The sequence below is a fragment of the Bufo gargarizans genome, chromosome 11 (genome assembly GCF_014858855.1).
Source record: "Bufo gargarizans isolate SCDJY-AF-19 chromosome 11, ASM1485885v1, whole genome shotgun sequence".
Lineage (NCBI taxonomy): Eukaryota > Metazoa > Chordata > Amphibia > Anura > Bufonidae > Bufo > Bufo gargarizans.
The window spans coordinates 83,772,637-83,787,844 of NC_058090.1; the positions used below are offsets into that span (position 1 = coordinate 83,772,637).

Sequence of the window (15,208 nt, forward strand, 5' to 3'; positions counted from 1 at the left end):
ATTGCATCCGCAAGCATTGTGGATGCAATGCGATTTTCACGGATGGTTGCTAGGAGATGATAGGGACCCGAACTTTATTATTTTCCCTTATAACATGGTTATAAGGGAAATTAATAGCATTCTTAATACAGACTGCTAAGTAACATGTGGCTTGAGGGGTTAAAAAATAATAAAATATTTAATTATTCACCTCATCCACTTGATCGCGCAGCCCGGCTCGTCTTTCAGGACCTGGCAGGAAAAGTACCTTTGGTGACGTCACCACGCTCCCCACCAGGTTGCTAGGAGATGTTGTTTGTAAACTTTTCGTTTTTTATCACGTGCATGAAAAACGCATCAAAACTCATTACACCTGCAGAAAAAACTGAACGCAATCGTAGACAAAACTGACTGAACTTGCTTGAAAAAAGGTGCGAGTTTCACTGAATGCACCCTGAACGCATCTGGAGCCAACCCATATCGTTCGTGTGAAAGGGGCCAGCCATTCCCGTATTGCGGACTGCATATGCGGATCATCAATAAATGGGCACCCTTCCGTGTGCATTCCGCATCACGGATGTGGACCCATTCACTTCAATGGATCCGCAAATCCGGAGATGCGGAAGGGTGCGAAACTGAATCACGGAACGGAACACTACATAAGCACTACGCAGTGCTTCCGTGGGGGTTCCATTCCGCACTTCCGTTCCACCAAAAGATAGAACATGTCCTTTTTGCAGAATTGTGCTTTCCTGGGTAATATACTTGGAGAGGTGAAGATGACATCACACTACACTGTATGTACAGCACAGTATGACCCCTGCTGTAGGAGAGGCGCCCATTCTATGTATTGCTGCAGGGCTGACACCGACTGTAGTCTGTCCCCATGGTCTGAGCCCCTGGTAACCAGTGGAGTAGCTAGAAATGACTGGGCCCCACAGCTAATTGTTAGACGGGCAGGCAGGCGTCATACAGTGGCATTTGATTCTTTAACATACATGTGTTTTTACTGGACTATGACGTACACGATACAAAAATGCAGTACTCTATGTTCTTGTATCCTGCGCAATCCGGTAAATAAAATGGATACTTTTTTTTTTTTGCAATGAAACTCTATGGTGAACGGATATCACTGTCATGGCATCAGTATGAGGCATCCGGATACATTTTTTTGTACATATTAAACGGATGGGAAAAAAGTGATGTGAACCCAGCCTTAAATGTGGGACAAAAATGTGATGTGAACTAGTGGTGCATTGTACAGTTGTGGAAAAAGCCATACTCGCCTGCTCCCCGCCGCTCCGTGATCTTCCAGTCCCCATTCTGGCCTCATACTGGTGTCCCCAAGCTGCACATGGGCGCCCAGAGGAGTGTGGCATCAGATGGATAGGGGGGCTAGAGGGCAGGGCATCAGATAAGTAGGGGGCCCAGGACTGGGGGGGGGGGGCTTCTGAAAGGACAGCAGATGAATGCAGCTGGGGGGGGGGGCAAAGGACAGCAGATGAATGCAGCTGGGGGGGGCAAAGGACAGCAGATGAATGCAGCTGGGGGGGGGGCAAAGGACAGCAGATGAATGCAGCTGGGGGGGGGGGCAAAGGACAGCAGATGAATGCAGCTGGGGGGGGCAAAGGACAGCAGATGAATGCAGCTGGGGGGGGGGCAAAGGACAGCAGATGAATGCAGCTGGGGGGGGCAAAGGACAGCAGATGAATGCAGCTGGGGGGGGCAAAGGACAGCAGATGAATGCAGCTGGGGGGGGGGGCAAAGGACAGCAGATGAATGCAGCTGGGGGGCAAAGGACAGCAGATGAATGCAGCTGGGAGGGGGGCAAAGGACAGCAGATGAATGCAGCTGGGAGGGGGGCAAAGGACAGCAGATGAATGCAGCTGGGAGGGGGGCAAAGGACAGCAGATGAATGCAGCTGGGAGGGGGGCAAAGGACAGCAGATAAATGCAGCTGGGAGGGGGGCAAAGGACAGCAGATGAATGCAGCTGGGGGGGGCGGCAAAGGACAGCAGATGAATGCAGCTGGGAGGGGGGCAAAGGACAGCAGATGAATGCAGCTGGGGGGCAAAGGACAGCAGATGAATGCAGCTGGGAGGGGGGCAAAGGACAGCAGATGAATGCAGCTGGGAGGGGGGCAAAGGACAGCAGATGAATGCAGCTGGGGGGGGCGGCAAAGGACAGCAGATGAATGCAGCTGGGAGGGGGGCAAAGGACAGCAGATGAATGCAGCTGGGGGGGGCAAAGGACAGCAGATGAATGCAGCTGGGAGGGGGGCAAAGGACAGCAGATGAATGCAGCTGGGAGGGGGCAAAGGACAGCAGATGAATGCAGCTGGGAGGGGGGCAAAGGACAGCAGATGAATGCAGCTGGGAGGGGGGCAAAGGACAGCAGATGAATGCAGCTGGGAGGGGGGCAAAGGACAGCAGATGAATGCAGCTGGGGGGGCGGCAAAGGACAGCAGATGAATGCAGCTGGGGGGCGGCAAAGGACAGCAGATGAATGCAGCTGGGGGGGGGGGGGCAAAGGACAGCAGATGAATGCAGCTGGGAGGGGGGCAAAGGACAGCAGATGAATGCAGCTGGGGGGGCAAAGGACAGCAGATGAATGCAGCTGGGAGGGGGGCAAAGGACAGCAGATGAATGCAGCTGGGGGGGGGCAAAGGACAGCAGATGAATGCAGCTGGGGGGGCGGCAAAGGACAGCAGATGAATGCAGCTGGGGGGGCGGCAAAGGACAGCAGATGAATGCAGCTGGGGGGGCGGCAAAGGACAGCAGATGAATGCAGCTGGGGGGGGGGCAAAGGACAGCAGATGAATGCAGCTGGGGGGGCGGCAAAGGACAGCAGATGAATGCAGCTGGGGGGGGGGCAAAGGACAGCAGATGAATGCAGCTGGGAGGGGGGCAAAGGACAGCAGATGAATGCAGCTGGGGGGGCAAAGGACAGCAGATGAATGCAGCTGGGAGGGCGGCAAAGGACAGCAGATGAATGCAGCTGGGGGGGGGGCAAAGGACAGCAGATGAATGCAGCTGGGAGGGGGGCAAAGGACAGCAGATGAATGCAGCTGGGAGGGGGGCAAAGGACAGCAGATGAATGCAGCTGGGAGGGGGGCAAAGGACAGCAGATGAATGCAGCTGGGAGGGGGGCAAAGGACAGCAGATGAATGCAGCTGGGAGGGGGGCAAAGGACAGCAGATGAATGCAGCTGGGAGGGGGGCAAAGGACAGCAGATGAATGCAGCTGGGAGGGGGGCAAAGGACAGCAGATGAATGCAGCTGGGAGGGGGGCAAAGGACAGCAGATGAATGCAGCTGGGGGGGCAAAGGACAGCAGATGAATGCAGCTGGGGGGGGGCAAAGGACAGCAGATGAATGCAGCTGGGGGGGGGCAAAGGACAGCAGATGAATGCAGCTGGGGGGGGGCAAAGGACAGCAGATGAATGCAGCTGGGGGGGGCAAAGGACAGCAGATGAATGCAGCTGGGGGGGCAAAGGACAGCAGATGAATGCAGCTGGGGGGGGCAAAGGACAGCAGATGAATGCAGCTGGGGGGGGGGGCAAAGGACAGCAGATGAATGCAGCTGGGGGGGGGGGGGCTACATGAGATACAGGACAGCTAGGGTTGGCAGGGATAAGCCTGGCATGTATGGGCTCCTGATAGTGACAGGCACAGGCTCTTCTTTCTGCAGCACTTCCAGTCTCCCCTCTCCCTCCTGTGACTGCCGACTACAGAGCAGTCTCTGTAGCAGGAGCTGGGCTGTACTAATAGTTAGGAGAGGGAGGGGAGACAGGATCTCCCTGTAGCACACTGTACTGAGCCCTGGCTGCACTATTAAGCAGCCAGGCTCCTCTATTAATGGTCCGTGCTGATGGGCGGGGCTTAGCTCCCTGCTCTGCTCCGAGGACGTTCTAAAGAAGCAGTGAAGTGAGTGTAGAGGGGGTGTGGCCAGTCTGACTGTTTACTACTGCTTCGGGCCCCTTGTCAGCCCGGGCCCCGAAGCAGCTGCTTCCCCTGCTTCCCTGGTAGTTACGCCACTGTGCGCAGGGTACTAATACAGGGCCTTTTAAGGTGTTGCAACTCACGTACCAGGCTAGGAATGCCAGAGTGGTGTAATGTCTCTGTGTAGCAGTAGTAATAGTGTCAACGGTGTCTCCTACCTTGGTACGGCTGGACTCCTGGATCCTGGCTCACTTGCAATAAAATGTTGCAATAAAAGAGTGTTGCTAGTAGGAGTAATTGAGGAACTTGGTAGCAATGAATGAGATCCAGACTTGAAATATAATTCAACTTGTCTTTACTGGAGGCAGCATTAATCCATATGAGATATAGCAATAGTCTTGGGTCCCAGCAGGTATTGGTAATATATGGCAGGGATTACTATCTCTTCTGCTTCTATCATATGCCTGGAGAATATGACAGGAATCTGTCTTCTGCTCTGTCTATCTTCTGCTTGGTATAGGACTGACTAGCTGAGGAAGAATTTGGATTCTCCTGGTCTCTGGATGTTACTCACAGTTATGCTCACAGGGATTGGTTCGTCCTGGAGTTCTGGAGATGGCTGCTTGCTTGTCACCAGTTGAGGCTGAAGGGCTCAGACTGGGAATGAAGATCTTTGGTCTCAACCGAGACAAGATCCTGGTTTGGGATCCCTATTCTACTTGCACAGCCTTCCCCTTACAGGGAGAGCTGGAACACACTAACTATAACCCCCTTTCCTCCCCATGAGACAGGACATGGGCCAGCCCACTTCTGCTCAAAGAGGGGGAGCTAAACTGGAATAAACTATTCCAGTTTAGATGTACTAAACTGTCTAAGGTCCTGCTGACACATTGTTGCCAACTGCTGGTGTACATGGAAATTACAGCAAATATATGTATAACAGGCTTAGTGTAGAGGGAAGTCAGGTGGGCGTATGTATATGGATATATATATATATATATATATATATATATATATATATATATATCTGCCCCTTCTTTGATATATATGGGCCCCTTTATATGGCCAATAGGGATATATATTTCCTGTATGGCTGTGTATATATTGGCCCTGTATGGCCAGTGGGGACATATGTATGTCCCCTGTATGTGATGCCCCAGGTATATGAGAGTGTGTGTGTATATATAGATATGTGTGTATGTATTTGCACACATGTCTTTATGTATATACACTTATGCCAGCATGACAGTATGTATGTGGACTTATTGCTGCCCATTCATACCCCCGGTTTTGTATGTGTTTATAGATGTGCCCCAAGCATCTGTGGAGATATATATATATACACACACACACACATATACACTATGTATATGTGTAGTGGGAAGTGGTATAATTGTGCATATATATATATATATATATATATATATATATATATATATATATATAGGCCCTGTATGGCCAGAGGGGGGAAGGTCATAGTGTTATGTCTGTATATGTGGAAATGTCTGTATGCCCCTGCCCTGTATCTGCACACATGTCCATTTATACTTACATTAGAGTTGGGTATATATAATATATATAGCTATGCCCCAATTGTCTTATATGCATGTGGCCAGTTATGTCCCCCAGTCCCCCCCCCGCCTCCTCCTGCATACCTGCGGGTGATGGCACCAGATGGCTAGATTGTCCAGTTTCTGGTCACTTCAGAAGATCAATGGATCTCTTTGAAACATGCCCAGCATGGCTCCCCCACCTTCTGTCTAGGGACTGTTTATGACATGGGTGTGTGTGTGTGTGTGTGGAGCCATGGTGTCTTTGGCTATACAGTTTCTGAGCCTCAGGGGGCCAGTCAGCTATCTGCTGCAGTCTGAGTACATGCATTCCGTCACACGCACACGATGATGTCATTTCTCTACACCTTGGATGGGGGAAGGGGGGAGTGAGAGTGACTTATATATCAGTCCAAGACAGAGGAAAGGGGGCTCTTGCAACCAGACTAGAATCAGAGACACATGGGAGAAGAGAGCCGGCCGCCCACCCATAAGAATCATCCCCAGGACGACGAGCATCCCCTGGACAATGAGCGGAAGGACTGAGTATCCCCTCCCCCACTACCCCACCAACGAATTACCTCCATTAACCCCCACTAACTTTTTACCCTGATACCCTTGCCTACCCTATAACCCCTGATTTCCCTGATACCCTTGCTGTGAGTTAACCCTTACACCCCTGAGTCTGTGCCCCTGATTTACCCTGGTGGCCCTGATTCTGTGCCCCTGATTTCCCTGATACCCTTGCCATTAACTCCTACAGTGCCCAGACCTCAGAAGCATTGCTGCTGTCCTTAACCCCTTCCCTGCCAGAACCCCAGCTCCCCTGCTGGTATTCTACACCCCTAGATATCCCCTCCCTGGTTAACCCTTTCAGTTAGCCCCCCCCCCTGGTTTACCCACCCTTGATTAACCTCAGCACTCACTTGCAAGTAACCCTTGCAGTGCTGAATCTATAGTGTCTGTGGCCTGCACTCGCCCCTGCAGCACCACTGTTAACCCTTATTGTACCCCATAGGGACAGAAAGTAGTCAGGGGGGTGGGTTGTTATATACTTGTATGTGTGAACCTATATTTAGTTTATGGGTGGAATTTGGGAACGTGTAGTGTAGTTTAGGATTGTATATTTGTAGTGCTGTGTATTTACTGTATATCGTGTGCGTCAGGTGTTCATAAATACCGTTATATTTGTACCCGTTGTGTAGCGTGTACTTGTTAGCGGTAGTGAGTTAGTTAGGCGCATGCAGCTAGCGTAGTGATTAGTGTAAAGCATAGCGAAAGTATTGTATAGTTATTATATAAAGGTATAAATAGGTGGAGTCATCACTAGACGGCTCCTCCTATTTAGGAATATTAATTATCAATATTCGCATAATATTGGTGACTAATATTCACCCTTTACACTTAGCATATGCACATTATTGAATATGTGATATAAAATTACACAACTCTGGGATGTTACAGATACTTTTCAGCAGTTCTCTCCTATGACCGGGACCACATCACTGAAAATCAGACTTACCGTATTTGACAATTTATAAGACGCCCTTTTAGTAAGAAAAAATCTTGCTAAAAGTGTCTTATAAACAGCAGTCAGGGGGATCCAGCATGGCCAGACCCCTGAGTGCTTCATTAGTGATCAGGCAGAGCGCTCATACAGATCTGCCTGACCAGTGAGAGCCGGCAGGCAGGAGAACCATCCGTTCAGCGCATGGGGAGGAAGGTCCTACACTGTACTGAAAGGAGATGAAAACTACAGCTTAAGGACCTTTGATGATGTCATCAATAGGAGGAGCCAGAGCAGGAAGACTGTACAGCCGACACCGGTGTAGGGAGATGTGAGTTTTCAGTAAAGATGCTAAATATGTTGTGGCGAAACCAACCTCGCCACTGGGTTTTGGAGAGGACTGTTTAAAAGCCTCTTGCCTCAGGATTATGGCCCATAGTAACTGTAAAGGAGAAGACAGACCGGCCGCACAGCTTAAATCTGTCTGTAGAATTGTATTTTATGTTATTATGCGTTCGGTTAAATTGTATGTTATGTGAGGGCACCCAGATAGCTAATATCATTGTATTTGTGTATTCTGAGTGCCATTCACCTAATGATATGCACTCAGACTTGAGCTATCTGGGGATATGTTAAATGTCTGTGTTTGCTGTGGGGGTGTGCCATTGTGTGTTTGGGTGGTGATTCCTGTCCTGTTGTCTCCACATGTGTATTGGTGATCTCCCCTTTGTCCTGAGAGATAATTGGATTGTGTTCGGTCGTCTCCGGGACAGAGGGGAGGAAACCATGATGCATTGTGGGGATATGTTGTATCTGTCCTGTATCTGCAAAAAACTGTAATAAAAACCAGGCTGGGTGTGCCAGCACTTCAGACCACTGCTGACCCTCAACACGGAGCCTTGTCTCGTTATTGGGGGATTCCCTGTATGCTGTTGGAGACTGATTGCCAGGAGTGTAAGCTGACGGATACGCTTTTCCTGTTCGTCTGACTGACAGCTACTTGTGAGGTTCCAGTTTGGAGTGCTATTTTGTATCCAGTTCGGGAGGTTGGTGTTCTGCGGTAGCTGTGCCTACATCTGGGAAAGGGGCATATCGCCTGAATGGATCTTAACCCCTTGTCCGCTGAAACGGTGCCGTTACATTGGTGGCAAGCAGCGGGATCGTTCCTACAGCCAGAAGGACAGCTACAGGAGACACCATTTCTTTGGATTCTACAATTTAAGGGCAACGCATGTCCCAGTACAGCGACCCTAAAAGCACCAGGATGGAACCAGCAGTGGTATACGAGGAGGAGGACCTGGATGGCCGGGATGCATTAAGGAAAGGCATCTGGTACCAGGCCCTGGATAATGTACAATACCAGCGAGGTGAGAGTCTCCCCAGTGAAGAGCAGCGGTTGCAGAAGCAAGTGGCCCTGCGGATGCCCTTCCTGGGAGAGCAGCCCCTGGAGGAATGGGTAATGGAACTACAGCACCGGGTATGGCAGGAGCTATGGCTGGAGGATGCCTACCAGGCACTTTGGTGGTATGTGGCACAGTTTATACCCTGGACAGCTGAGCATGACAAGCCAGAGGGAGAGGAGTTTGATGGTCCTGGCTTGTTATGGGAGTCCTTTGCAGAGCCTGACTTCGGGAGCCCTGCACAGTCCAGACTTCAGGACATTTTCTATGAGAGGGAGGCTAGGCATGAGTGGGATGACCCCCATGAAGTAGAGCAAGACCTGGCTCACCTAGCAACCCTGGAGTGGGAACTGGAGCAGGACTACCGAGATCTCTTCCACTCCATTGAGAAGGCTCAGCAGGACGGTAAGGTGACAGACCCAGATCCAGACCCATTCAGCTGGGCAGATATTGTTGATGTTTACTGGGAAGAACCCCAGGTGGCCGGTGGAGATGGGACCGAGGTCTCTCCACCGGTCCTGCAGGGAATTGGGAGCCTAGTCTCCATTCCCCAGCGGCAGGCTGAGTTACAGGGGGCAGAGGTAGTTGTTCCTGCCCCCCAGCAGCAGAGTGATATGCCGGGAAGGCAGTGTAAAGTGCAGGGAGAGGAGAGCAGCGGCCTCCCTCCCCAGCGGCAGGCTGAGTTACAGGGGGCAGAGGTAGTTGTTCCTGCCCCCCAGCAGCAGCATGATTTTTTGGAAATTGGGAGCCGAGTCTCCATCCCCCAGCAGCAGCATGATTTTTTGGGAATTGGGAGCCGAGTCTCCATTCCCCAGCGGCAGGCGGAGTTACAGGGGGCAGAGACAGTCGGTCCTGTCCCCCAGCGGCAGAGTGTCCTACAGGGAATAGAGAGCCCAGTCTCCTTTCCCCAGCAGCAGGACACTGTATTGGGAGCGGAGGCGGTCGGTCACTCTCCCCAGCGGCTGGAAGTATGTATGGGAGAGGAGCTCGCTACCCCCTCTCCCCAGCGGCAGCTTAACGCACCAGGGGGAGACAGTAAGCCCCACAACAGTGCAGATGGGACCGTGGTCTCTGCACTTACAGCACAGGGGGTAGAGACAGTCGGTCTCCCCCTCCAACAACCAGGCTCCAACCAGGCTTCTTCCGTGGTAGCGCTGGCACCAGGGCTGAGTACCGCTGATCCCTGCCCACAAAGCAACCTCCACTCCAAACCAGGGAGCAACACAGAGACCGGGAGTACCAGCTTCCAACATAACTTTGGTGGATTCACTGGACAGAGACATGCTACGAAATTCAGCAGGTCAAGTATTTTGTTGTGGGTGGCCTGCCAGACTAACTCAGGTACCGACCGGCGTGAGGTCAGGTATCTGGTTAGTCTTCCCTGGGGGGGGGAGATGTGTGGCGAAACCAACCTCGCCACTGGGTTTTGGAGAGGACTGTTTAAAAGCCTCTTGCCTCAGGATTATGGCCCATAGTAACTGTAAAGGAGAAGACAGACCGGCCGCACAGCTTAAATCTGTCTGTAGAATTGTATTTTATGTTATTATGCGTTCGGTTAAATTGTATGTTATGTGAGGGCACCCAGATAGCTAATATCATTGTATTTGTGTATTCTGAGTGCCATTCACCTAATGATATGCACTCAGACTTGAGCTATCTGGGGATATGTTAAATGTCTGTGTTTGCTGTGGGGGTGTGCCATTGTGTGTTTGGGTGGTGATTCCTGTCCTGTTGTCTCCACATGTGTATTGGTGATCTCCCCTTTGTCCTGAGAGATAATTGGATTGTGTTCGGTCGTCTCCGGGACAGAGGGGAGGAAACCATGATGCATTGTGGGGATATGTTGTATCTGTCCTGTATCTGCAAAAAACTGTAATAAAAACCAGGCTGGGTGTGCCAGCACTTCAGATCACTGCTTGACCCTCAACACGGAGCCTTGTCTCGTTATTGGGGGATTCCCTGTATGCTGTTGGAGACTGATTGCCAGGAGTGTAAGCTGACGGATACGCTTTTCCTGTTCGTCTGACTGACAGTTACTTGTGAGGTTCCAGTTTGGAGTGCTATTTTGTATCCAGTTCGGGAGGTTGGTGTTCTGCAGTAGCTGTGCCTGTCTCTTGGAAAGGGGCATATCGTCTAAACGGATTTTAACCCCTTGTCTGCTGAAACGGTGCCGTTACATATGTGTATTAGAGCTGTATGTGTGTAACACAACTATATATGTGTATTAGAGCTGTATGTGTGTAACACAACTATATATGTGTAGTAGAGCTGTATGTGTCTAACACAGCTGTATGGGTATAGCAGAACAGTATGTATGTAGTAGAGCTGTATGTATGTATGTAACAGACCTGTATGGGTGTAGCATTGCTGTATGTGTGTATGGCAGTGCTGAGTGTGTATGGCAGTGCTGAGTGTGTATGGCAGTGCTGAGTGTGTATAGCAGAGCTGAGTGTGTATATCAGATCTGTATGTGTGTGTAGCAGTGATGTGTGGTTAGCAGTGATGTGTGGTTAGCAGTGATGTGTGGTTGGCACAGCTGTCTGTGTGTATGGCACAGCTGTCTGTGTGTATGGCACAGCTGTCTGTGTGTATGGCACAGCTGTCTGTGTGTATGGCACAGCTGTCTGTGTGTATGGCACAGCTGTCTGTGTGTATGGCACAGCTGTCTGTGTGTATGGCACAGCTGTCTGTGTGTATGGCACAGCTGTCTGTGTGTATGGCACAGCTGTCTGTGTGTATGGCACAGCTGTCTGTGTGTATGGCACAGCTGTCTGTGTGTATGGCACAGCTGTCTGTGTGTATGGCACAGCTGTCTGTGTGTATGGCACAGCTGTCTGTGTGTATGGCACAGCTGTCTGTGTGTATGGCACAGCTGTCTGTGTGTATGGCACAGCTGTCTGTGTGTATGGCACAGCTGTCTGTGTGTATGGCACAGCTGTCTGTGTGTATGGCACAGCTGTCTGTGTGTATGGCACAGCTGTCTGTGTGTATGGCACAGCTGTCTGTGTGTATGGCACAGCTGTCTGTGTATGGCACAGCTGTCTGTGTATGGCACAGCTGTCTGTGTATGGCACAGCTGTCTGTGTATGGCACAGCTGTCTGTGTATGGCACAGCTGTCTGTGTATGGCACAGCTGTCTGTGTATGGCACAGCTGTCTGTGTATGGCACAGCTGTCTGTGTATGGCACAGCTGTGTGTGTCGCACACAAATACTTAAAAATACCCTAGCAGAAGAAGAAGCGTGGCTGGACACCACAGAGCAGTGACAGGAATAGAGTTGCACCGGGTATCGATACTTTTAGACCCAGATCGTTATGACACCAGGTCTTACTATTTAACGATACTAGGCTGTGCTGTTATCTGTTAGAGAACATGGCGCTCCCTGCTCTCAGCACGCACCATGTTATACTCAACAGCACAGTGAAGGAGGGACTCTCTCCCTCCCCTCCCCCCTGTGATGAGACTGCTGCTCCCACCAATGAGAACATTGTACTGAGGATGAGGGGAGGAGCTGTGGCCACTGCGCCACCAATGTATGTAATTAACACATTAATTCAAGTGTAGACAACAGGTGCCGGCGCTCTACGACAGGGCATGCGATCCGCCGAACCATGGCAATTGCCGCAGTTCGGCGAATCGCATGCCCTGTTATTGAGGCTGGGTGCTGGGTATGTGATACTGCTGCCAGCACCCGCTGCCTACACTTGAATTAATGTGTTAATTACATTCATTGGTGGTGCAGTGCACCCCCCGTATTATAAATTATAACCATTGGTGGTGCAGTGCGCCCCCCCTGTATTATAAATTATAACCATTGGTGGTGCAGTGCGCTGTCCCCCCCAGTATTAGAATCATTGGTGGCGCAGTGGCCACAGGCACCCCTGCCCTCATTGTTATAATTACTGGCAGTAGTCACAGGCCCCCCCTCATTGTTATGTTCATTGGATGCAGTGGCCACAGGATCCCCGACCCTCCTCTTCATTGGTGGCAGTAGCAGTTCTGATCAGAGCCCTAGCAGTGTAATCGCGGGGCTCCGATCGGTTACCATGGCAGCCAGGACGCTACTGAAGCCCTCCATGGTAAGCTCCCTGCTGCCGTGTGCACAAAGCCCAGGGCAGCAGGGAGAGTGTAAGATCCTATTCACTGTAATAGATCTCTATCAGGGGGAATAGGACAACGGTTCTAGCCCTAAGGGGGCGAATAGTTTTTAAATAAAAAGTAACAAAAAAACCTTACCCAATTTTACATATAAAATTAATAAACAATAAAAAAGTAAACATATTACTGTAACAGCGGCTGCTGTACACCGCTGTTCCCCTAGTCCTGGGTGCCACGCTCAGCGGTGACTTGTGGCCGGTGCTTCCCATTTCACTGCTGCGGTCCTGGGCTTCACAGCTTCCACTCACCCCTGGACACAGCATGAGTGTGTGGGTTAGGTCAGGTGACCTCGCTGACCAACTCTGGCTCTCTTGCAGGTATTTAAGTGGCTCAGCCCCCTTCCCAGATGCCTCAGTGTCAAGGTCCTTGAGTTTGCTGGTTCCTGATGCTCTCGTGTGCTCCTGATCTATACTTCGTCCCTGGACTCTGCTTTTCGTCTGATCCCTGCCTGCTTGCTTAGTCTCTCCTGTTGCCTGACCTGTACTTGTGCAGCCTGCCCTGACCTATTGCCTGTCTGACCACATCTCTGCCTTATCCTTTGGTCCTGCACCGTTGCTCCTGGTAATGTCTCTACCCCCCTGACTACGCTTGTACTTCCGTTACCTACTCGGGTACCTCCTGGTCCGCCTGGACCAGCTGCCACTGACTCTGGGATTGCTCTGGAGTAGCCCCTGGCAACTACTCTAATGACTCAAGTCTATCCTCACTATCTGAGGCTCTAGTGAAAACCAGGTAGTTGCTGAGACAGTCCCCTCCAGAGGATAGCCAGTCAGTGTTACAGTGGGTTCACACTCGCTGATCCGTGACAATTAAATATTGCCACCCCCCAAAAAGTGCAAACTATTAAAATATAAAAAAATGCAGTGAATGCCGTAACAGAAAAAAATAAACAAAACTGCACCAGTTGCCATTTTTAGTCACGTTGTCCCCTCAAAAATAGGATAGGACTGTTCTATTACGGGCCGGACGTTTCATAAAATGCGGAATGCACGCAGCTTTTTTTTTTTTTTTTTGCATAGTATCGAATGGTATAGAGTATCGCAATACTTTTTTATGGTAACAAAATTTAATCAAAATTTTGGTATCGTGACAACCCTAGTCAGCAGTTTATCTCATAGACATAACAATGGTGCGGAGCATAAAATAGTATAAAATCCATGTATAACGTGTGCCCCACATGTCTCAGTCCTGTACACATCTCTTATACTCACTCTAATTCCTGTATCCTGCAGGCCGGACTGGACAGAGCCTCCATCAAGTCACTGAAGTGAGGACCAGACAGACTGTTATTAGAAAGGACAAGTATCTTCAGGGACCGGTTATTCCTTATTACAGATGCCAACTGGATGCAGGAAGTGTCTGGTAGATCATTACCACCCAATCTGTAAGAAGAAGAAGAAGAGATGTGGGTGAGGCGTCCACAGAGCGTTAGTATAAAACCTGTAGATTGTGACTGTGGAGAGAAAATGTCCCCGGCTGTTAGTAACATCCATAAATGTCATCACTAGAAGCCGCCTCTTGTGTGTGGTGGATGTCAGGAATGGCGGCAGCTATATGATATGTCCATGTCCTAGAAATCCAGAATCCCTGAGGAATGTCCTCACTTTATGGTATGTCATAAATCAGTAATGATGGCAGCACATGAATGTACAAGAGTCATAAAGCTGGAGGAACTTGTGTCAGCGTCATCAGCTGCTGAGAGCTCTCCTTCCTCCATCTATTGTGGCCCTCAGTCTCCTTCCTCCACCATCTATTGTGGCCCCTGTGGCCCCCATTCTCCTCCTCACATTACTACAGGACACATGTGGCTCTGCCCTCGCTCAGTCAGTTATTTGGAGGATGGATTATTAGTAGACATTACACTACATTCAGGGTTTCTCTGGATTCTGCTGGTATTGATTATTACTTATTGATAACGAGCAGTAATCGTCTCCATTCTGAGTAAATTACAGCCGGGGTCATCAGTAATAATACCGCCATACAGCTGTAATGTAGCACAGGCAGAGATGAGCGCTCTATGGCGGTAAGGGCTCATGTACATATTACAGCTCTGTATAACCTGGGAGTTGCTCAGACCCATAATCCGCACCATAGAAGCAGATGTGTCCTTCCTGTCCCTCCAGATGTCTCTCAGGACATATGACACCTCCTCCATGTGGAGGCACAATGCAGGTTCTGGTGAGGTCAGTCCTAGAACACTTACCTGTGTGTTATCCGGGGAGGGGGTCACTGCTCCCATATGTGTTTTACAGCGGGGGGCAGGTATTGGTGATAGCGCTGCTCTTCTCAGACATGAAGGACATTACTGATCCTATGTCTTTATTACTTCATTATAAAAATCCATATAATTTGTCCTCAGAGGATAGTCCTTTTTTGGACATTATGCTATGAAATAAGGCTGGCAAGGTGGTTAGCAGGAATTATAGAGAAGACACCAGCGGTAACACCCTGCTTTTAGCCTCATCATGCCATCCAAAACGGACAAAAAGGCATTCCATATGGTGAGACCATTAGAGTCTGCCGAAACTGCTCAGAAGATTCATTATTTGAGTCAGAAGGAACAGCTCTGTTGAGAGACTGAGAGGATCCAGTGATTGTATTTTGAAGCAGGAGAGACAGTAACACGTGAATAGAGAGGCAGTGATTACACATAGTACAGTGAGGAGGGTGGTGAGG

At 50.1% G+C, this 15,208-nt stretch overlaps 1 protein-coding gene across 1 annotated transcript in view; it reads right to left on the bottom strand.

Moving 5' to 3' along the window:
• LOC122921382 (NACHT, LRR and PYD domains-containing protein 12-like) overlaps positions 1-15,208 on the bottom strand; it is a 131,656-nt gene that overhangs the window by 39,619 nt on the left and 76,829 nt on the right. Inside the window, exon 6 of the mRNA XM_044271359.1 lies at positions 13,744-13,914. Coding sequence (XP_044127294.1) covers positions 13,744-13,914 — 171 coding nt within the window. The remainder of the gene's footprint in view (positions 1-13,743; positions 13,915-15,208) is intronic.